General features: G+C 31.4%; 2 protein-coding genes across 5 annotated transcripts in view; both read left to right on the plus strand.

The window, feature by feature from the left end:
- LOC133636289 (sodium-dependent neutral amino acid transporter B(0)AT1-like) overlaps positions 1-16,355 on the plus strand; it is a 30,812-nt gene extending 14,457 nt beyond the window's left edge. Inside the window, exons 9-14 of one of the 4 annotated variants that reach the window (XR_009822210.1) lie at positions 51-255; positions 2,935-3,094; positions 4,455-4,617; positions 12,045-12,249; positions 12,457-12,537; positions 16,239-16,355. Coding sequence is in view for 2 of the 4 variants with exons in the window: in XM_062030151.1 (XP_061886135.1) it covers positions 51-255; positions 2,935-3,094; positions 4,455-4,617; positions 12,045-12,245 (729 nt within the window). In the remaining 2 variants the exon portion in view is untranslated. The other 3 variants (XR_009822209.1, XM_062030151.1, XM_062030150.1) reach the window with 3 other exon arrangements.
- LOC133636291 (sodium-dependent neutral amino acid transporter B(0)AT1-like) overlaps positions 16,286-25,938 on the plus strand; it is a 36,300-nt gene continuing 26,647 nt past the window's right edge. Inside the window, exons 1-2 of the mRNA XM_062030152.1 lie at positions 16,286-16,410; positions 22,029-22,244. Of these exons, the coding sequence (XP_061886136.1) occupies positions 22,046-22,244 (199 nt within the window). The 5' untranslated portion in view covers positions 16,286-16,410; positions 22,029-22,045. The remainder of the gene's footprint in view (positions 16,411-22,028; positions 22,245-25,938) is intronic.

Consider the following 25,938-nt stretch of genomic DNA (forward strand, 5'->3'; position numbering starts at 1 on the left):
GTCAGGGACGGACCGCGTGCCGCCTGTTGCTGACCACTGTCCTCCCGCAGGGCGTGGAGGGCACGGGCTTGGCCTTCATCGTCTTCACCGAGGCCATCATCAAGATGCCCGTCTCGCCCATCTGGGCCGTGCTCTTCTTCATCATGCTCTTCTGCCTGGGCCTGTCCACCATGTTTGGGAACGTGGAGGGCGTGGTGGTGCCGCTGCAGGACCTGGGAGTGCTCCCCAAAACGTGGCCCAAAGAGCTGTTCTGTGGTAAGTGTCTTCAATTACGATGCAATATTTATTATAGCGAGCTGCTGTACATTAATTGAAATATTTCATCGCAATTAATCCCATTTTGTCTGTGGTTAATTGCGACTAATCGCTGTTGCCTGTGGAGGGTCAAATGGGAAATAGTTAAATAGATAAATACATTTTTGAATGATTAATTCAATGTCAATTAATAGTGGTAATTGTAATTAAATACATACATGTGTTATTCAATGTGTCAATAAGTTATTTATTTAACATTTCATGAAATAATTTATCTATGTATTTGTTTATTTTTATATATAATTATTGACATAATGTATTTATTTAAATTATTTAAATAATTATTGATTTTAAAAAATTTCTGATGTAATTATTTTAAAATTTCATTAATTATTTCTGAAACCTGCTGTCAGCACTTCAGGAATTTATTGTATCTATATTTTTTTAATATTAACTTTGATGTGTCATTAATTAATTATAATTGGAATTAAATACATGAATGTGTTATTAAATGTGCTATTAATTTATTTAAAGTAAAATTTGATTTAATTATTTAACTATCTAATTGTTTATTTTGATATTTTATTATTTATGTAATCTTTTATTAAACTGTTTTAATATTTATGTAATTATTAATTTCACTATTTCAAAATGTAATTCATTATTTCACAAACCTGCTGTCAGCACTTCATGAATTTAATGTATCTATAAATCTTTAAATGATTACTTAAATGTGTCATTAATTAATTATAATTGGAATTAAATATATGAATGTGGTATTAAATGTGCTATTAATTTATTTAAAGTAAAATAAAATTGAATTATTTAATTATCTAATTGTTTATTTTGATATTTGAGTATTTATGTAATCCTTTATTAAACTGTTTTAATATTTATTTAATTATTAATTTCACTATTTCAAAATTGTATTCATTAATTCACCAACCTGCTGTCAGCACTTCATGAATTTAATGTATCTATAAATCTTTAAATTATTACTTAAATGTGTCATTAATTAATTATAATTGGAATTAAATACATGAATGTGTTATTAAATGTGCCATTAATGAATTATAATTGGAATTAAATACATGAATGTGTTATTAAATGTGCCATTAATTTATTTAAAGTAAAATTAAATCTCATTATTTAATTATTCAATTGTTTATTTTGATATTTGAGTATTTATATAATCCTTTATTAAACAGTTTTAATATTTATTGAATTATTAATTTCACTATTTCAAAATTTAATTCATTATTTAACAAACCTGCTGTCAGCACTTCATGAATTTAATGTATCCATAAATCTTTAAATTATTACTTAAATGTGCCATTAATTAATTATAATTGGAATCAAATACATGAATGTGTTATTAAATGTGGCATTAATCTATTCAAAGTTTTAAAAAAAAACATTATTTAATTATATATTTGTTTATTTTGATATTTGATTAATTATGTAATCCCTTATTTATCTATTTCAATATTTAATTATTAATTTCACTATTTCAAATTGTAATTCATTATTCCACAAAACTGCTGTCAGCCCTTCATGAATTTAATGTATCTATAAATCTTTAAATTATTACTTAAATGCGTCATGAATTAGTTATGATTGGAAAATAAATTTAAAATTAAATTGAGTCATTTATTTATTCGTTTATTTGAATATGCTTTATTTAATTATTTAATGAATTATTAACATCATTATTTCATGATTTAATTCATTATTTCACAAACCTGCACTTCATGAATTTAATGTATCTATCAATCTTTAAATAATTACTTAAATGTGTCATAATTAGTCATCATTGGAATTAAATACATGAATGTGTTAATACATATTTCCTTCATTTTTAACGTAACATTTAATTATATTATTTATTCATTTATTTAATTATAATTATTCATGTAATCCTTTATTCAATTATTTCAATATTTAATTAATTATTTAAGAACTTAATTAATTTTTTAAATATATTCTTCTTCTTATATTATTATTAGTTATTTGACAAACCTGCTGTCAGCATTCCATGAATTTACTTTATACATAAATCTTTAAAAATAAACTTAAATGTGTCATTAATTACTGATAGCTGGAATTAAATAGATACATGTGTTATTAAATATGTCAATCAATTATTTAATGTGAAATTAAATCCAATAATTAGTTTATTTTAATATCTGATGATTCGTGTAATCCTTTAGTCATTTATTTAAATTTTTTTTAATTACATTTAATTATTTATTAATTTCACCGTTTTAATGTATCTGTGAAACTCAGCTGTCAGTTGTGGCAATGCTGCCGCCTGGTGGTGTTCTGTGAGTATTGCAGGGATGATTGTATTGTGTCCATCCAGTGTTATTGACACTAGCTTATGCCTGGTAAAAGTTTATATCATATTATTATATTATATTATATATTTTTATATGCACAGTCATTTATCGCTGTCAATTGGTTCTGGACATGACGGCGATAAATGAATTCTCACGAAGTGTATTTAATTATTATTTGATTAATAGTTTTGCTTATATTCTATTGAATGGCCAGTAAGTAAGTTACATTTCTGATGCTATGGTTATTATTGAAACATTGTTATATAGTAATCTCATGTTATTGTACCTAATGAAGCTACTAAAGAATAAATAAAATATGTACATATGTTTTCTATTTCAGGGGTGACGTGTTTTATCTCCTTCTCCTTCGGGCTCATATTCACCATGCGCTCTGGGAACTACTGGCTGGCTCTTTTCGACAACTTTGCCGGTTCTATTCCTCTTCTGGTCATCGGACTCTCTGAGATGGTGGCTGTTATGTACATTTATGGCGTAGATAAGTACGTTCTTCAAGGAAGCGATTGCCCTACTCAAACTTGTTTTTTTCCTCCCACGTTTGCTTTGTTAATTATTGATTTCTATAGTTTTAAAAGCACCGACAGAACTGTAAAGTCGGTTAGAGGAAGTGCTTTTTACAAGATAATTTATTTGTAGCATGAGAAGGAAACAATTTACCCCCAAAATTTGTTGTCTTTTTTAATTGCTGGCTTTTTCCATCTGTGACCTTAATAGCAATAATAAATACATCAATATGATGCATTGTAAATTATTGTAAATTGAATACAGGGTTTTTATTTTTTATTTTTTTTTAATAATAAAAAAAATTACTTAATCATAAATAGGCTAATATTTTGTGATTACTTAAATTTTTTTATTTTTTTATTTGTATTTAATTGTTACACAAATGTAAGTCAAACTTTATTAAGAACATAAAGAAAGCCTAGTGAAATACTTTGGGGATCTGTCCAGTTGACACATTATATATAATTATAATAATATGTACATGAAATATGGATGTAATAAAATAATTTATTAATATATATTAAAATGATATATAATATAATAATTGTATATATATTCATGTGTAAATACAAAAAGGAAACATTTAAAAATCCAAGCACAAATAAGGTAAAAGTGTAAAAAGAACAAACATATATTTTATAATATATTTTTAGCACCTTTTAGGTTAAATGTAGAGGAGAGAATGCAATGATTAATAGAGTAGAACAGCTTTATTCTCACTGCATTTAAAAAAACACAACACAATTGATTTTCATTAAACATTTAATTGTAAGAGAACCAACTATTTTTGCAATTTTTTTTACTATTATTATTATTCTTTTACTGTTATTATCATTACATTATAATCAACGTTATTGTTATGAATGGAAATCTAATGTTATTAAGTTATGTAATATACTGCACATTAAATGATGCATATTTTGTGTTTTATTATTGGACAAATCATACATTTTTGTGACGAAAAGGGCATTAAAAACATTTTACAACACCATCTGTACAAAATATTGTTAGTTCTGAAGTCATTGAATGCGATGTGGTAAAAGTAAAAAAATTAATATATTTATATTATATTTTCATTGCAGTTTTATTAGAGCGACCATTTGGGGACCAAAGTCTAAAAAGGGTCATTTCTTTTTAAAAGGACTTTAGCGATTGTTAAAGGTATAAATGTGGAAATGCTATGAATCATTTTCTTGATGTGCAGCTTGTGGTGTTTACGAGTGTTTTATCCATCATCTGAACACACACAGGGATGCTGCACATGCTGTTTCATCCTCTTCCTCTCATTAAGCTTTACAAGCGCTGCACCCAAATGACACCCTCTCCCCTCTTGTGCAGGTTTAACGAGGACATCGAGTTTATGATCGGCCACAAGCCTAACATCTTCTGGCAGGTGACGTGGAGGGTGGTGAGCCCCCTCATCATGGTCATCATCCTGGTCTTTTACTTCGTGACGCAGGTCACCAAGACGCTCACCTATCTGACTTGGAACCCTGAGTCGGTAAGCATTGAGTGGTGCCTATTTTTATTTGATCCTATCTTATCTTACCTAAGCTGGCCTTACCTTAGCTTATTTTATTTTTATTTTTATTTTTAATTCTATTTTTCACTTTATTTCTAGAGTTCTTTAGTTTTAATATATTTAATTATTTTATATTTTAGTTTATTGTTTGAATTTAATTTTATGTTTTTTTATTTGTTTTTTTTTGTATCGTATTTATTTGTTTTTATTTTTTATCGTATTTATTTATTTAAATGTTTTATAATGTTCCTTAAAAGTGTCATATTATGATTTTTAATCCAATCAACATGCAGCATAAATGGTGCTTTACAGACACAATTTTTCACTTTACTTTATTTTTAGATTTCTCTAGTTTTAATATATTTAATTATTTTATATTTTATTTTATTTTTTAAATGTAATTTTATGTTTTTTGATTTGTTTTTATTTTTTATCGCATTTATTTGTTTTTATTTTTTATCGTATTTATTTGTTTTAATTTTATATGATGTTCCTTAAATGTGTCATTATGTTTTTTAATCCAATCAACATGCAGCATAAATGTTGCTTTACAGACAATATTTTTCACTTTACTTTATTCTTAGATTTCTTTAGTTTTAATATATATTTAATTATTTTATATTTTATTTTTAAAATACATTTTTATGTTTTTTTTATTTTATTTGTTTTTTTCTCGCATTTATTAGTTTTTGTTTTTTTCGTATTTATTTATTTTAATTTTATATGAGGTTCCTTAAATGTGTCATATTATGATTTTTAATCCAATCAACATGCAGCATAAATGTTGCTTTACAGACAATATTTTTCCCTTTACTTTATTCTTAGATTTCTTTAGTTTTAATATATACAATTATTTTATATTGTATTTTATTTTTTAAATTTAATTATAAATACTATGACTCAAGTAAAAGTAAAAAGTAGTCATCAAAATAACTACTTGAGCAAGAGTAAATAAGTATTCCGTGTAAAACAACTCAAGTATTGAGTAACTTTTGATTTATTTAGTAGCTATTTTTTATGGTTCTTGGACTACTATACTAGCATGCATGTGTAAAATATAAAAATCATGTGACTTTTTACAGTCAGTACGTTTCTACAAACTAATAGTCCGATGTGTTAAATAATTATTCTATTTTCACAGCTACACTTTGAGTTGTAGTTTCCATGCTCTTATCTAACGTGACTGACGCAGTGTTATTCTTGTACACTAGAGGGCGCTTGTGGTCGTTTCACCTTGTTTAGCTGTGTGGGAACGTAAATACAGGAGGAGAAGAAGAAAATGCTACATGCTAATGAGCTAACGCTAGTAACTTTCCAGCCCCGGATCTAAGAAATAACTTCACATTTCCACTGCTATTTAGTGTTGCTGGTAATGTTTTAATGTGTTTAAATGACACTTGTGGTTATTCAGATCATCAGAGACGTAAGTAAATAAGTAAATGTTATTTATAAAGCGCTTTTCACAGATAAGATAAGTTATGCAAGATTTTATTTAATTATATTTATTTATTTATTTACTGTGTGTGTGTGTGTATATATATATATATATATATATATATATATATATATATATATATATATATATATATATATATATATATATATATATATAATATATATATATATATATATATATAAATATATATATATATATATATATATATATATATATGCAGTATTTATATATATATATATACTGTATATATATATATACTGTATATATATTTCTTTAGTTTTCATATATTTAATTATTTTATATTTTATTTTATTTTTTAAATTAAATTTTATGTTTTTTTATTTGTTTTTATTTTTCTCGTATTTATTAGTTTTTATTTTTTATTGTATTTATTTATTTTATTTTTATATGATGTTTCTTAAATGTGTCATATTATGATTTTTAATCCAATCAACGTGCAGCATAAATGTTGCTTTACAGACAATATTTTTTCACTTTACTTTATTTTTAGATTTCTTTAGTTTGAATATACTTAATTATATTATATTTTATTTTATTTTTTTAAATAACATTTTATGTTTTTTATTTGTTTTTATTTTGTATCGTATTTATTATTTTTTATTTTTTATCGTATTTATGTATTTTAAATGTTATATAATGTTCCTTAAAAGTGTCATATATATATATATATATATATATATATATATATATATATATATATATATATATATATATATATATATATATATATATTTATATTTGTATTATATCATTTTTTTCTATTAATCTTCATATGTCTTACTTGTATTTTATTCTTTATCTCTACTCATGGTTCTTACTATTTTACAAGTTTTATTATTTTTATTTTCCAACGTTCTTCAGATGAGCCATCTGCCTCAGGGGTTATCGGCCGTGCTTGTGGGGGCGCTTTTCTGTTTTCATGGTCTGATGACCTCCTGGTGCAGATGGCTCCTGTGATAGTGTTTACTCACATGTCTCCTCTGTACTCAGCAATGCAATCATTTGCCCATATAGTTGCATATGTGTGTATGTTGTTGTGTGTGTGTGCGTGTGTGTGTGTGTGTGTTTGGTATCTGTGTCCGTGCGTAGGTATGTGATAATGGGGGTTATGGGTCACCGGGGTATTATTTTCAACTTTGTAAAGCACTTTGCGTTGCATTTCTTTTATGTATGAAAAACGCTTTATAAATAAAGCTTGATTTGATTTGATAAAATCACAAAGCGCTGTGCAAAACATAGGTGAAGTAAAACAACAATTCCATGAAAATAGCAGGGGCAACATCATAAAAAGGATACCAAGTGGATTAAAAATGATGGTTAAAAGGAGCATTAACTAAAAGCTTGACTAAAAAGAGAAGTTTTGCAATGTTTCTTAAAAGTGCCAACACAGTCAAGTACAAAAAGATCGCTATTTTGGTTAACTGTTGTAGGTTTCTCCTTACTAGGATGTGCTGGCGTCATGTCACACAATTAAATTGTCTTCTTTCGGGAACATTCTGACACTTGTTCAAAAGTAGGTTCCTGTTTTATTATACCAGTGGCCAGTTTCATTTTGACAGCAGTTTTTAATTCAGTTTTAGTCATCGTCTTTTGACGAAAATGTATCTTAGTTTCAGTCATATTTTAGTCATGTCAATTAATTTAGTTTTGGTCGACTAAATTCCTCAACATTTTAGTCGACTAAAATTACAGTAAATTGTGTCGACTAAAATTTACAGTACAACAGACAACACATCTTTAAAGTTGTCTTAATAGCACTTTTATCAATTATCCATTATTGCAGAGCTAACCTAACCTTATTGCGGATTAATATTTTAGCTAAAATTAAACCTTTTTTTTTCAAATGCTGACTAAGACGTGACTGAAATGGTCACTTGAAGAAACAAACTAGTTTTGATTGATTGATTGAAACTTTTATTAGTAGATTGCAAAGCACAGTACATATTCCGTACAATTGCCCACTAAATAGTAAAACCCGAATAAGTTTTTCAACTTGTTTAAGTCGGGGTCCACTTTAATCAATTCATGGTAGTCAGGTGGTAGCTCACCTTTGGGTACAACAAAAGTAGTGGTAGAATAAGCTGTCTTGCTCCTTCTCTACTGTCTGTAATAGTAACAGTAATTCAGTACAGTATGAGTCATTTGGAAATATTAGTTTCGGCCTACTCACTGTTGCATTGATGTCCTGAGGATTAGCCTGCAGAAGACGCTTCAAGTTGGTTGTGTTTTTACCAGAGAAAATCACGTATTTTGTTCTTTACTGTTGCAAAGGTCAAATGTGTCCACACGTCTTCTCTTACTTCCAGGTGTAGAAGACATATGTAAACAATACAGTAGGGATGTAAAGATGTAAGAATTTCATATCATGATTATTGTGACCAAAACGGTTGTCATTATTATCGCAGCATTGTGGAATGTGCACAAAAAGCTTTTCAAAACATACCTAAAATAAATAAACACACTGTTAGAAAAATATATTTATACTTGTGTTTATTATGTTTCACTGAAGTGTTTTAGTCTTGGTGTTGTATGTTTTCATAGCTAAACTTTTATTTTTGTACTGTAAATATTAGTTTATACCGTAGCACTTTAAGATTTGTTTAAAAGAAAGGTGCGCAAAAAATACAATTATTGTAATTATGTTTCACTTCTGGAGGGCGTTGTGTCTGTCCCACACTGTTCAGCGATACTTGAACGCACCATAAAAACACCTGGTCTCTTTTCCTCCGAGGAATCGAGCGAGCGTCATAATTCCGTGCTGAGAGAACACAGCTTGTAGGTATGTGCACAACTTAATAGCTTAGTTGCTCAGACAGTAATGTGTTTGTAGAAGTTAAGATTTGGGCATGTCGTTTTTTTAACAGGAAAATACCTAGTATATCTCTTATTTTCATGTTAGCATTGAAGCTAGCTAGCTGCCGTGAGTTGATCAAAGTGCAGTTATCAGTGTCAGTTTCTTAGATCATTTTAATTTAAAAGGGTAATTCCTGTTGTGTGCCCAACTTTTCACTTAGTAGTTAGTGCTTTCTAAGCTTAATATTACACCAAGAAAGCTTTTTGCCTTTTATTCCCGCTCTCTACTTATTTCACTTCCGGGTGTCCAACACACATGTCGTCATATCCGGTGTCCCCTGCCTTTAAATTCCCCTTACAATGGTTCCGGTATACCCGAGTAACCATAGACATTAAGATTAAAGATTAAAGTACCAATGATTGTCACACACACACTAGATGTGGTGAAATTTGTCCTCTGCATTTGACCCATCCCCTTGGGGAGCAGTGGGCAGCAGCGGCGCCGCGCCCGGGAATCATTTTGGTGATTTAACCCCCAACTCCAACCCTTGATGCTGAGTGCCAAGCAGGGAGGTAATGGGTCCCATTTTTATAGTCTTTGGTATGACTCGGCTGGGATTTGAACTCCAACCTACCGATCTCAGGGCCTTATAAGTAGACGCAGCATTGGCTGCTGCGACGCGAGAAATTGGGCCGCCATCTTGAAGTGGTGATGAGGAGCCGGCGAGCAGCCTAAACTGACAGTTGACAGGTAGAAAACAAATATGATGTTCAGCGTTTTCCTGCTCAAATGAGCGGACTGTTGAAAATGGGAATCGGGGGATTACTTTTCACTAGTAAGATTTAACATTAATGTACTATTGGTTGTATATTTTGTGAAAAGAATATTACCACAGAGTTGAGAAGGAGCAAAGATCTTCAATAGTTACTTCAATAGTAACCAAACCCCCACCTAAAACAAAATTCACCAGCCGCCACTGATTATGATGCATTCTCATTTTAGGCAAAGTATAAAACAATACTTTCTTAACAGTATAATTGTAACCAGGAATAAGTCTTCAAGTAACAATATTCAAATACTAACATTGTTGGGTAAGACAGAATTTGGTTTTATTTTGAATCCAGTGAAACAGATTGGTGGTTTTGCTGATATACAGACTTTCAGGTGTTTATATATGTTTATGTTTAAGTATTTGGCAGACGCTTTTATCCAAAGCGACATACATAAAAAATACATATAAAACAATCACTGTAAACATGATCATTTAAGGGAAGAATGTAATAGAAAATATCAATACAAAGTGTCAAGACAGAATAAACTCTCTGCTGCTGCAGCAATAGAGATACAGTCTATAGGTCCCTAAGATATATAGATATCTAATGTATTCATACATTGTTTATGTAGGATATACGCATGTATATATAACATAATCATATTGTTTCTTCAACTTAAAAATATCTGACTCGTTTTTTTCCCCCTTCTCTGGGATTATATTCCCAGTTTTGATCTGGGACGTCTGGTCACTTATAGCATATAAGAATATTCTATTACTGTTAAGCAAACTATGAATAATAAAACATGTTTCCTTTATCATAGCTGCACGTATGACAAAAAAACGCGTGAAAATCAGTGGTATTCAGTGAGGTAAGATGAATTAAATGCGCTGACAGTTCATTGCTTTTGCCAAATGAATTGCACTGAGTGGAGCGGATCACAACTCCAAGATGGCGGCCCTGCGTCTCGTCAGCGCCATTAGGCAGTAGCGCTCCATGCTGCGTCTACTTATAAGATGTCTATGGTCGGGAGTCTTGCCGCCATCGTCATTATTACGGTTTATTGTTACATCCCTACAATACAGTCTTTTTTTTAATTTTTGTATTTTTTTTATTATAAATCTTTATTTATAATCATCAACATTAATTAGAAAAAAACTTATTTTTTTAATACATTTTTTTATAAACCGTTATTATATGCAACATTTACATACAAGTCATTGCAAGTCTTAATCAATAGATTAAAAATAATTATGATGTAAATAAATGTAACGAAGTAAAAGTAGCGTTTCTTTTTCACAAAAATACTCAAGTAAAAGTTACATGGCTTTTCAAGTTGACCCGACATCAAATAGGCGGAAGAAGATGGATGGGTAAAAAGTATGTTACATTAAAACTACTCTGAGAAGTAGTTTTTTCCAAAAGTTACTTGAGTGTAACAGAGTAAATATAGCGCGTACTTCTTGCTACAGCGTAGGATTTCAGAATCGGAATCGGAATCAGAAATACTTTATTAATCCCTGAGGGGAAATTAAGATTTTCAACACAATCCCATTCAAGAGCAGACAAACATTACAGGGAGACAGAACAGGATCGCTGACAGGTCTGCCAACTTCCGGCGCCCCTTACAAAAAAAAGGTGAGAAACAGGTCAACGCTTTGGGGGTGAGAAAAACAATTTCAGTCTAAGCATGGGCCCCTGGAGAGGGTGTCCAGACTGAGGCCAAGGAAAAACAAAAACCTCATAGCCATAGCACACATAAGCATGTGTGTAAGATGCAAACATCAAAGAACTCAAAGGACATTAAAGACATTAAAAGAGCAGAGCTGATGCAACCAGACATTTCTACATACATCTACAAAAGTAAAAACAACAAAAAACAAAACATATACACTGTGGTGGCCTTTGCCATCGTCTGCTGAGGTGGAAGGAGCATGGCCAGAGACAGGAGCAGACCCAACAAAGCAACCATTAGAGCCAATATTTTAGTGTACATGAACAGTTAAATCAGTGCTACATGCTTACTTATCATTACATTTGTCAATCTACTGTTATTGGACCTACTTTTTCATTCTATCAATGCTTTCCGTAAATTGTAGGAAGTGTCTCTGTGATTAAATGTCGTTTTGGTGAATCCTTCCGTATATTGACCATCGGACCGAGGCGGGATTCCTTGCCAGGCTCTCTGCCGCTAGGCAAAATAAAAATGGTGGACTCGCATAGGGTCACAGGGACCTCTGGTTTGAAATGACATTTTTGCCACTTATGGGGATCCTAGGTACAGAAAAACAGGCGGCAAGAGGCAAGAAAAGTGTTTTTTTTTTGGGCTAAACCATTACTAAAAGTTTCTCTTCTTCTTCAGGAAATCTTCCCTACCCTTGAGCCGCAACCGTACCCTACCTGGGTGTACGCCATCATTTTTCTCCTCGCCGGCATTCCAAGTTTGGCGATCCCAGCGGTGGCTCTCTTCAAATTCTTCCAGAGGAGATGCTGCAAGCGGAAGGGCCACGACAAAGACGACACGGTCAAGACCGTCTCGGCCGAAATCCAAATGAAGTATTAACCAGGTTGATTGGTTTTCCAATTTCTCAAACCAATTCTGTAAATACGAGTTGTTCTTTTAGAAAACTAACGTAAAAGCACCGTTTGGTTGTTAATAGTATTTTTGTCGTATTGTTGCTGGTTTCCTGTACGGTTTTGTGTAAATAATAGTCAAGTTAGCACTGAACAATCAATAAATGTGGTATTTTTATGTACTGGTCATGTCTGTGTAGATTTCCAGTCCTCCAGGTTGAATGGAGACAACTGGACTCTTCTTGTCGGGCGAAGACATTACGTCCAAACGGCTTCTTCAGGTGTGGACTTTTCCTATTTATGTATTTAAACTTACACACTAAAAAATGCTGGGTTATTTTGGTAACCCAATTTATGAGTTGCGAGTGTTGGGTTAAATTTTGGAGTTATTTTTACGAAGAGCAATCAATTTTTTGGGTTATAAGGGTATTATTTTAACCCAATTTCTGTGTTTTCAAAACTATGAACCATTGTTGGGTTGTTTTTCAATGAGTAACGCATTTTGGGGTAAAAGGCTTTTTTTTGTTAAAAAGTTACTTTTTTCTTGAAGGGAATTTTATTATGGATTAATCTCATTAACATTATTTACAATCACACATCTTATGTAGATGAGCATGCTGTATAGGACTATGGCAATTCTTGTAAAAAAAAAAAAATGTCACTCATATCTTGCTTTTGTGTATATTTCAAAGGAATAAAAATCATTTGGATCAGTAGTTGGGAAGGAGTAGGACAAACCAGCAGTAAAATTTATAGTTTTTAACCAACTGTTGGGCGCTAAATTGCGCAACCCACTAGTTTGGTTTGGAATAACCCAACATTCTAGTGAGCATAACTCAGCTTTTGTGTTAAATAAATTTAACCCAATAGTTTGGTTATGAATCAACCAACATTGAGTTAGCATACCTCAACTTTTTGGTTAAATAATTCAACCCCAATAGTTTGGTTGGGAACAACCCAACATTGTAGTGAGCATTACTCAGCTTTTGTGTTAAATTAAACCCAATAGTTGGGTTATAAATCAACCAACATTGAGTTAGCACAACTCAACTTTTGGGTTAAATAATTCAACGCAATAGTTCCGTTGGGAATAACCCAACATAGAGCTGGGCGATATATGGAATATACTCGATATGTCACGGGTTTGTCTCTGTGCGATATAGAAAATGACTATATCATGGGTATTCGAGTATACGTTCTCACGCAGTTGCTTTTAGCTGCGAGCATTACACTACAGGCATTTCTCACTCTTTCTTGTCTCTCCTTCTCACAGAGACATAAAACAAGCGCACCTTGTTACATAAGTCACATACTGTCGCGCGTGCAACGTCATACGCCCTCGTGGAGCAGAGAGGTAGCAGAATGGGTAACATTAGTTGTGGTGCTAGCGTAGCGGTGCAAGTTGGTAATACGAGAGAAAGAAGGTGTGAATCTGGTAACAAATGAAGGAAGAATAATTAATTCCCAAGAAAAACAGCAGGGGGTCCATCGTCTGGCGGTGGTTTGGCTTCAAGCGGGAAGACGTTGAACAGACAACCGTAATATGTCAAGTATGCGGCAAAAGTGTTGCTACAAAAAGTAGCAGCACTGCTAATGTGTAGCATCATTTGAAAAGTCACCCGCTAGAGCAGGGGTAGGGAACCTATGGCTCTAGAGCCAAATGTGACTCTTTTGATGACTGCATCTGGCTCTCAGATAAATCCTAGCTGACATTGCTTAACACGATAAGTAATGAATAATTCCGCTGGTCATCACAGTGTTAAAAATAACCACGTATCAACCAGACTACAAAGCCATCAGCAAAACCATGCAGCATTAATGGTAAGAAGTATTTGATTTATTATTGGTTACCTTCAGAATAACAATGTTATTAAAAAGAAAAAGAGACTTATTATACTTTAAAAATGTTGGTCTTACTTAAAAATGCACGCACTTAGTTGTATTCAGAGTTAAAGAATATTATATGGCTCTCACGGAAATACATTTTAAAATATTTGGCTTTCATGGCTCTCTCAGCCAAAAAGGTTCCCGACCCCTGCGCTAGAGAATGAAAAGTGCTTGAAACTCCGCATGTCAACATCTCCAACAAAATGCACTGACCCAATTGAGCCTGGCGTCTTCCATTTCCAGATCAACACCGTATGAAACAAATAGTCAACAACAGAAGGAGATAACGTCCGCAGGAACCTACCACATAGTGAAGGACATACACTATTTGTTTTCTTATTATGCAGCTCATTTTTATTTGACATATCTTGTGTGACATCATGCACAAAAGTGCACTTTATTTGTTTTAAACTATTGTAGTGGCGTTCTGTACAAAAAGTGCACTTTAATTGAGTGTTGTTTTGATATGTCATCTTAGTGACATCATGCACAAAAGTGCACTCATAGCTTGTTTTAAAATGTCTCTGACAATCTTGCACTTTCTGTTTTGAAATGACATGAATGTTTGTGCCACTGCTTAATAACTGTTTCATAAATGCACTTTTAGTTGTGATTGCCCTCTCTGCATGAAAGTTTAAAATGAGCATATGTTAATGCAGTATGAAGAAGAATGTTTTAATGTAGACACATAGAATCATCATACTGCTGTGATTATATGCATCAAGTGTTCATTCAAGGTAGGGCTGGGCGATACGGCCTTTTATTAATATGTGGATATTTTTAGGCCCTGTCACGATACACCATACATATGTGGATATTTTGCCTTAGCCTTGAATGAACACTTAATGCATATAATCACAGCAGTACGATGATTCTATGTGTCTACATTAAAACATTCTTCTTCATACTGCATTAATATATGCTACTTTTAAACTTTCATGCAGAGAGGGAAATCACAACTAAAAGTGTATTTATGAAACAGTTATTAAGCAGTGGCACAAACATTCATGTCATTTCCAAACAGAAAGTGCAAGATTGTCAGACACATTTTAAAACAAGCTATGAGTGCACTTTTGTGCATGATGTCACTAAGATGACATATCAAAACACTAAATTAAAGTGCACTTTTTGTACAGAATGCCACTACAATATTTTAAAACAAATAAAGTGCATTTTTGTGCATGATGTCACACGACAAGATATTTCAATAGCTCCATCCATCCATCCATCTTCTTCCGCTTATCCGAGGTTGGGTCGCGGGGGGAGCAGCCTAAGCAGGGAAGCCCAGACTTCCCTCTCCCCAGCCACTTCGTCCAGCTCCTCCCGGGGGATCCCGAGGCGTTCCCAGGCCAGCCGGGAACGTGTCCTGGGTCTTCCCCGTGGCCTCCTACCGGTCGGACGTGCCCTAAACACCTCCCTAGGGAGGCGTTCGGGGGGCATCCTGACCAGATGCCCGAACCACCTCATCTGGCTCCTCTCGATGTGGAGGAGCAGCGGCTTTACTTTGAGCTCCCCCCGGATGGCAGAGCTTCTCACCCTATCTCTAAGGGAGAGACCCGCCACCCGGCGGAGGAAACTCATTTCATCCGCTTGTACCCGTGATCTTGTTCTTTCGGTCATAACCCAAATTTCAATAACTGTCAAATAAAAATGAGCTGCATAATAGGAAATCAAATAGTGTATGTCCTTTGCTATGTGGTAGGTTCTTGCGGACGTTATCTCCTTCTGTTTTTGACTATTTTTTTCATACGGTGTTGATCAGGAAATGGTTGCTTGGGCATTTTGTTGGTGTGGCACTGAATGGAGATTGGCAAGGCGCGGGCTGGAACCCGCTTTTCTACGGCAGCTGGGTCTGCCAGCACCTCTGTTGGCAGCCCGCCAGGACACGCCCCTGCTCGCGCTGGCCGCATCAGCAATCAGCACACCTGGGACTGATGAGGACGAGCGGTATAAGGACCAGTGGACTCAAGGATCCTTGCCAGAACTTAATCCTGTTAGGTTGTAAGCATCCCGTGTTTGGCTTCGCTCCGCATTCTTGATCTCTCCCTGTGACTTCCTTGATCCCGCGTCTCATGCCCTTTTGTGTTTTATGCAGTGCTTCCCATGTCCTCCATCATCGAGCCGCGACTCTCCCTGGACTTTGGACTGCCTCCCTCGACCCCCGCTTTGCACACGGACCACTTGACGCCTCGCTCAGCCCCACGGACCTACCGCTTGTCTCACAGACCTTCTTCTGCTTTGTCCCTCCTCTCGCCTAACACGTCACGGTAATACACAACAATTAATTACACACATAGTCACACACACATACACATACTTGCCAACCTTGAGACCTCAGATTCCGGGTGGGGCGGAGGTGGGGCGGGGGTGTGGTTGGAGGCGGGGGCGTGGTTAAGAGGGGAGGAGTATATTTACAGCTAGAATTCCCCAACTCGAGTATTTCATATATATTTCATATATATATATATATATTTATTTATTTTATTATACATATAAATAAAATAAATACTTGAATTTCAGTGTTCCGGAGGCTATCCAGTAGATGGCAGTATTGTCCTGTTTAAGAGTGTCACAACATTGCTGTTTACGGCAGACGAACTGCTTTACGGTAGACGAAAACGTTACTGCTGTTGTTGTGTGTTGTTACCGCGCTGGGAGGACGTTAATGAAACTGCCTAACAATAAACCCACATAAGAAACCAAGAACTCGCCCTCGATCATTCTACAGTTATAACGTGATTGGGCAGGCACGCTGTTTATATTGTGGGAAAGCGGACGTGAAAACAGACTGTCGCCGCTGTCCCCACTCAGGTCCGCATGGAGCTTTAGGGGGCGTGGCCTCCAGCTCCGGCTGAATTCCGGGAGATTTTCGTGAGAAAATTTCTTCCGGGAGGTTTTCGGGAGAGGCGCTGAATTCCGTGAGTCTCCCGGAAAATCCGGGAGGGTTGGCAAGTATGCACATACACCCCTTTTGGATTAGTCACACTCCATTCTCTTGTTTAGTTGATATTCTTAGTATTGTTTATTATATATATATATATATATATATATATAAATAAATACATAGCGCAACATCGCCCCTTTGTGGAACTGTGCCGTCACTACTCCCCCTGTATACATAACAGTAAGTTCCGGCCAAATATATATTATTATTAGTTATTTTACAAACTTGCTGTCATCCCGGAAGTATTAATTCGTGCCTGATGGAGTCAATTGTCATGCACCAATTTGGTGGCTGCATCCTTCCAAGGACCCTTCCCATGTGGTCGAGGGAGTGTGGGTCTTCGAAAGAGTCCTTCAGCCTCAGCTGGTGCGATTTTATTTGGGGCGAACTCGCCTTGGCAAATCACAACACTTAGATCAACTTACAACAAAGATGAATTGCATCAACATTGTTTTTTTAGTCTAACAAAATATTATTTAAAGTGCTTAAATTTGCCTAAAAAAAAAAACATTTTTAAAATAAACTATAAATATTTTAATATAGATCAACTTACAACAAATAATCATTTTATCAACATTGTTTTTTTAGTCTGTAACAAAAAGATTTAAAATGCATACATTTGCCTGAAATAAAACAAATCCTTATTAAAATAAACTAGAACTATTTTAATATAGATCAACTTACAACAAATAATAATTTCATTAACATTGTTTTTTTAGTCTGTAACAAAAAGATTTAAAATGCATACATTTGCCTAAAATGTAAAAAAAAAAAATCCTTATTAAAATAAACTATGAATATTTTTTTAGTCTGTAACAAAACAGATTTAAAGTGCATACATTTTTCTGAAAAAAAAATCCTTATTAAAATAAACTATAAATATTTTGTTTTAGTCTGTAACAAAAAAGATTTAAAGTGCATACATTTGCCTGAAATAAAAAATAATCTTTATTAAAATAAACTATAAATATTTTAATATAGATCAACTTACAACAAAGAATAATTGTATCAACATTGTTTTTTTAGTCTAGCAAAAGATTATTTAAAGTGCTTAAATTTGCCTAAAAAAAAACATTTTTAAAATAAACTATAAATATTTTAATATAGATCAACTTACAACAAATAATAATTTTATCACATTGTTTTTTTAGTCGGTAACAAAAAGATTTAAAATGCATACATTGGCCTGAAATAAAACAAATCCTTATTAAAATAAACTAGAACTATTTTAATATAGATCAACTTACAACAAATAATAATTTCATTAACATTGTTTTTCTTAGTCTAACAAAAAAAGATTTAAAGTGCACAAATGTGCCTGAAATTAAAAAGAAAATCCTTATTAAAATAAACTATAAATATTTTAATATAGATCAACTTACAACAATTAATAATTTTATTAACATTGTTTTTTTTAGTCTGTAACAAAAAGATTTAAAATTCATACATTTGCCTAAAATGTAAAAAAAAAAATCCTTGTTAAAATAAACTATGAATATTTTTTTTTTTTTGGCTGTAACAAAAACATTTAAAGTGCATACATTTGCCTGAAATAAAATAAAAATCCTTATTAAAATGAACTATAAATACTTTAATACAGATCAACTTAAAACAAATAATAATTTTATTAACATTGTTTTTTTTAGTCTAACAAAAAAGATTTAAAGTGCATAAATTTGCCTGAAATTAAAAAGAAAATCTTTATTAAAATAAACTATAAATACTTTAATATAGATCAACTTACAACAAATAATCATTTTATTAACATTGTTTTTTTAGTCTGTAACAAAAAGATTTAAAGTGCATAAATTTGCCTGAAATGTAAAAAAAATCCTTATTAAAATAAACTATAAATATTGTGTTTTTTTTAGTCTGTAACAAAAAAGATTTAAAGTGCATACATTTTCCTGAAATAAAAAATTATCTTGAATAAAATAAACTATAAATATTTTAATATAGATCAACTTACAACAAATAATAATTGTATTAACATTGTTGTTTTAGTCTGTAACAAAAATATTTAAAGTGCATAAATTGGCCTGAAATGTAAAAAAATATCCTTATTAAAATAAACTATAAATATTTTGTTTTTTTAGTCTGTAACAAAACAGATTTAAAGTGCATACATTTTTCTGAAAAAAAATCCTTATTAAAATAAACTATAAATATTTAGTTTTTTTAGTCTGTAACAAAAAAGATTTAAAGTGCATACATTTGCCTGAAATAAAAAATAATCTTTATTAAAATAAACTATAAATATTTTAATACAGATCAACTTACAACAAAGAATAATTGTATCAACATTGTTTTTTTAGTCCAACAAAAGATTATTTAAAGTGCTTAAATTTGCCTAAAAAAAAACATTTTTAAAATAAACTATAAATATTTTAATATAGATCAACTTACAACAAATAATCATTTTATCACATTGTTTTTTTAGTCTGTAACAAAAAGATTTAAAATGCATACATTTGCCTGAAATAAAACAAATCCTTATTAAAATAAACTAGAACTATTTTAATATAGATCAACTTACAACAAATAATAATTTCATTAACATTGTTTTTCTTAGTCTAACAAAAAAGATTTAAAGTGCACAAATGTGCCTGAAATTAAAAAGAAAATCCTTATTAAAATAAACTATAAATATTTTAATATAGATCAACTTACAACAAATAATAATTTTATTAACATTGTGTTTTTAGTCTGTAACAAAAAGATTTAAAATTCATACATTTGCCTAAAATGTAAAAAAAAAAAATCCTTGTTAAAATAAACTATGAATATATATATTTTTTTGGCTGTAACAAAAACATTTAAAGTGCATACATTTGCCTGAAATAAAATAAAAATCCTTATTAAAATGAACTATAAATACTTTAATACAGATCAACTTAAAACAAATAATAATTTTAACATTGTTTTTTTTATTCTAACAAAAAAGATTTAAAGTGCATAAATTTGCCTGAAATTAAAAAGAAAATCTTTATTAAAATAAACTATAAATACTTTAATATAGATCAACTTACAACAAATAATCATTTTATTAACATTGTTTTTTTAGTCTGTAACAAAAAGATTTAAAGTGCATAAATTTGCCTGATTGTAGCTGAGATAGGCTCTAGCGCCCCCCGCGACCCCGAAGGGAATAAGCGGTAGAAAATGGATGGATGGATGGATGGATGGAAAAAATTATCTTGAATAAAATAAACTATAAATATTTTGTTTTTTTAGTCTGTAACAACACAGATTTAAAGTCCATACATTTTTCTGAAAAAAAAAATCCTTATTAAAATAAACTATAAATATTTTGTTTTTTTAGTGTGTAACAAAAAAGATTTAAAGTGCATACATTTGCCTGAAATAAAAAATAATATTTATTAAAATAAACTACAAATATTTTAATATAGATCAACTTACAACAAAGAATACTTTTATTAACATTGTTTTTTTAGTCTGTAACAAAAATATTTAGTGCTTAAATTTGCTTGAAAAAAAAATCCTTATTAAAATAAACTATAAATACTTTAATATAGATCAACTTACAACAAAGAATACTTTTATTAACATTGTTTTTTTAGTCTGTAACAAAAAAGATTTAAAGTGCATACATTTGCCTGAAATAAAAAATAATCTTCATTAAAATAAACTATACATATTTTAATATAGATCAACTTACAACAAATAATAATTTTATTAACATTGTTTTTTTAGTCTGTAACAAAAATATTTAAAGTGCATAAATTTGCTTGAAAAAAAAATCCTTATTAAAATAAACTAAAAATACTTTAATATCGATCAACTTACTACAAAGAATACTTTTTTTAACATTTTTTTTTTAGTCTTTAACAAAAAGATTTAAAGTGCATAAATTTGCCTGAAATGTAAAAAAAAAATCCTTATTAAAATTAACTATAAATATTTTTTTTACGTCTGCAAGAAAAAAGATTTAAAGTGCAAATATTTTCCTGAAATAAAAAAAATCCTTATTAAAATAAACTATACATATTTTAATATAGATCAACTTACAACAAAGAATCATTTTATTAACATTGTTTTTTTTGTCTGTAACAAAAAGATTTAAACTGCATAAATTTGCCTGAAATGTAAAAAAAAATCCTTATTAAAATAAACTATAAATATTATAATATAGATCAACTTACAACAAATAATCATTTTATTAACATAGTTTTTTTAGTCTGTAACAAAAACATTTAAACTGCATAAATATGCCTGAAGTAAAATTTAAAAACCCTTATTAAAATAAACTACAAATATTTTTGGACCAACTTGAAACATTCGATACTGAAAAAGAAAATTAAAGGAATTGAGACTGAAACTTAACGCCTCTATTTATGGCTTTGTATTTATGGCTTTGTCAGTTTACGAACCTTTAGTTTGTGCCTAATATTCCTTTTTGTGCAAACCATGTCTTGGCGCACAAACTCTTTATTCATTCATTCACTCATTTTGCATGCCGTTTATAGCCATCATTCAACTTACTGTAACATGGGCCTAACCTATATTGTTGTGGTCTTTGTTGTGGTCTTTATTATTGATGTCACGGGCCAGATCTGGCCCCCGGGCCTTGAGTTTGACACCTGTCGGCTAGACTATATTTATTGTTATGCTGCCTACCAGGTACATAAATAAGGGGAATACACACCAGAAATGTTGACATGAAGACGTCTTCTGGATGGAAGATTTTCAGCAAACAAGAAGAACCCAGTGGTCTCAATTCAAGCTTTTCAAATGCAATGCAACATTGTCTAGAGGTCATTGATTATTTATAAGTACCGGTAAAGTATAATTTCAGGTAAAAGTGCAGAGTACATGAGCTAATCATCTGGCACAACAGATAAAGTGCTTTGGACATTGCTGATTGGTCCGTAGTTGATATTTCAGCATGCAACTCTCTACTTGGACCACTCCCCTGCCCAGGTCTTCATGCAGACGCCATGAGACTGGTTCTTCCTAACCCGGGACTGGATCTGAGGATCCCCAACCACGAGGACCTGGACAGGCTGGAGAAAGAGGAGGCAGGAGACAGACCCAAGTGGGACAACAAAGTTCAGTACATCCTGACTTGTGTGGGCTTCTGCATCGGACTGGGGAACGTTTGGAGGTTTCCTTACTTGTGCCAAAGTCATGGAGGAGGTGAGTTGGAGATAATCTTCATAATAATCATAAGAAATAGAACTGCTGGATGAGGTGAATGAAGTCAAAACGTAATACGGAACACATTCTGTGTCCTCCAAGATGCAATACATGACTCGTTAAGATTAAAGCCGGGTGTTGTTAATCATTATGAGAGTGGAAGATCTGAAGGAACCTGGACTGTAAAGAAGGTCAGGTTTTACGACTGACAGGCCAGACTTCTACTGGAAAAATTCAAGTGCTTCCGTTATGCTACTTACAGTAATGCGCTGTAAAAACAACCAACTGCACAATAATGATGATATATTGTGTGTTTTCTTAAAATAATTTTTCCATCCATCCATTTTCTAATAATAAATAATAATAAATAAATAATGGATTAGATTTATATCGCGCTTTTCTATTGTTAGATACTCAAAGCGCTCACAGAGAAGTGGGAACCCATCATTCATTCACACCTGGTGGTGGTAAGCTACATTTGTAGCCACAGCTGCCCTGGGGTAGATTGACGGAAGCGAGGCTGCCAGTTTGCGCCTACGGCCCCTCCGACCACCACCTACCATTCATTCATCATTCATTTCACCGGTGTGAGCGGCACCGGGGGCAAAGGGTGAAGTGTCCTGCCCAAGGACACAACGGCAGCGATTTTTGGATGGTAAGAGGCGGGGAGCGAACCTGCAACCCTCAGGTTTCTGGCACGGTTGCTCTACCCACTACGCCACGCCGTCCCTAACCTAGCTTATTCCCTTAGGCTCCAGCGCCCCCCGCGACCCCGATCTCAGCTACAATCGGGCGGAAGGCGGGGTACACCCTGGACAAGTCGCCACCTCATCGCAGGGCTAAAATAATTTTTTTAACTTTTAAATAATTTTACTTGTATTTCAATTTGATATATTATTTAATGCCCACAACCATAAACTTCAAACACTACTAAGTGGTGGTAATAATAATCATTATTAAATTATTTAAATGACATCATCAGTAATATTACTAGTATTGATAAGAATAACCAATACATTACAGATATTAGATTATTAGTTGTTACATTATATAATAAGAATGCATATTTTGTGGTTTCTTTAAAAAAAAAAAAAAAGTTTTATTTAGTTATTATATATTGTATCAATCGTTTTATTATAATCATTACATTATATAGTAAGCATAAATATTGTGTGGTTATTTGAAAAATTGTATTGGTATTTAAATTTTTTGATTTCATTTAGTTTTATATTAATTTGAGTTATTTAATGCCCAGAACTATAACCCTCCAAACACTGTAGATGGTAATACTAATACTTACTAACTTATTGAAATTACATCTTTAGTAATACTACGACTTCAATTAATAATAGCAATAATACTGAACAATAATGATAGATATTACTGTTAACTGTTACATTATATAATCGGAATGCATATTTTGTGGTTTCTTAAAAAAATTAAAACATTTTTATTTAGTTGTATTTTAATTTGAATTATTTAATGCCAAGATCCATATACCTCCTGTAGATAATTATAATACTAATTATTTAAATTAACTCAGTAATTAATAGTAAGATCATTATAAATATTACTGTATTAATGGTTATATAAAATACTGACCATTACATTATATAATATTTAATATTTTGTAGTTTGAGAAATGTATTCCTTTTTTTTTTAAATACAATTTTTGCTAAACACTGTAGAGAGTAGATGGTAATAACTATTATTATTAGATTATTTAAATAAATTATTAGCAATACTACTTCAAATACTAACATTAATATTAGATTATGATAAAGATTACTGTAATAATTGTTGTATACAATACAGACCATAGCTGACCATTACATTGTATAATAAAATCAAATATTTTGTAGTTTCTTCAAAAATGTACACTACCGTTCAAAAGTTTGGGGTCACCCAAACAATTTAGTGGAATAGCCTTCATTTCTAAGAACAAGAATAGACTGTCGAGTTTCAGATGAAAGTTCTCTTTTTTTGGCCATTTTGAGCGTTTAATTGACCCCACAAATGTGATGCTCCATAAACTCAATCTGCTCAAAGGAAGGTCAGTTTTGTAGCTTCTGTAACAAGCTAAACTGTTTTCAGATGTGTGAACATGATTGCGCAAGGGTTTTCTAATAATCAATTAGCCTTCTGAGCCAATGAGCAAACACATTGTACCATTAGAACACTGGAGTGATAGTTTCTGGAAATGGGCCTCTATACACCTATGTAGATATTGCACGAAAAACCAGACATTTGCAGCTAGAATAGTCATTTACCACATTAGCAATGTATAGAGTGTATTTCTTTAAGGTTAAGACTAGTTTAAAGTTATCTTCATTGAAAATAAGGACATTTCAATGTGACCCCAAACATTTGAACGGTAGTGTATTCTTTTTTTTTAAATTAAATTTTATTTTTATCGCTTTAGAGTGTAGATGGTAATAATATTTACTTTAACTAGCCATAGTAATAGAAATATGATGGATATTACTTGACTAAACGTTATCTCATAAAACAACACATATTTTGTGGTTTCTAAAATAATATTGTTAATTTTATGTATTTATTTAATTTGATGTTATTTTAATTTTATTTATTTATTTCTCACAATCATATCTCTCCAAACACAACATTTGGTAATATAAATTACACAATTGTTCAAATTTAATCATTAGTAATATTACTACTACGACTACTAATAGTAATATTAATAATAGATAATGAAAAATGCTATTGTATCAATCGTTTTATTATAATCATTACATTATATCATAAGAATAAATATAAAGTGGTTTCTTAAAAAAATCTATTGTTATTTTTATTTTTGGATGTAATTTAGTTTTATATTAATTTGATTAATTTAATGCCCAGAACTATAACCCTCCAAACACTGTAGATGGTAATAATAATAATAATAATTACTATTAGATTATTCAAATTAAATCATTAGTATAAGACTACAACTTCAAATACTAAGAGAAATAATGATAAATATTACTTTGTTAATTGTTACATTATAAAATAGGAATGCATATTTTTTGTCTTTTGAAAAAAAATATTTAAATTTTAGATTTACTTTAGTTTCATTTAAATTATATTTATTTAATGGCCCAAACTATAACCCTTCCAACAATATAGATGGTAATGATAATAATTAGTTGATCATTCAAATTAAATCATTAGTAAAACTACTGTATTTTCTGGTTATAAATAAATTATAAATTATATTATAAATATTTTTCCATATATTATCCGCACTGAACTGTAAGCCGCAGTTATATACGTTGCAAAATGAGTTATTTACACAGAAATATGTTTATTTACATACCGTATTTTTTGGACTATAAGTCAAATTTTTTTTCATAGTTTGGCCGGGGGTGCGACTTATACTCAGGAGTGACTTATGTGTGAAATTATTAACACATTAGCGTAAAATATCAAATAATAATATTTATCTCATTCACGTAAGAGACTAGACGTATAAGATTTCATGGGATTTAGCGAGTAGGAGTGACAGATTGTTTGGTAAACGTATAGCATGTTCTATATGTTATAGTTATTTGAATGACTCTTACCATAATATGTTACGTTAACATACCAGGCACGTTCTCAGTTGGTTATTTATGCCTCATATAACGTACACTTATTCAGCCTGTTGTTCACTATTCTTTATTTATTTTAAATTGCCTTTCAAATGTCT

The sequence above is a fragment of the Entelurus aequoreus genome, linkage group LG20, assembly GCF_033978785.1.
Source record: "Entelurus aequoreus isolate RoL-2023_Sb linkage group LG20, RoL_Eaeq_v1.1, whole genome shotgun sequence".
Classification (NCBI taxonomy): domain Eukaryota; kingdom Metazoa; phylum Chordata; class Actinopteri; order Syngnathiformes; family Syngnathidae; genus Entelurus; species Entelurus aequoreus.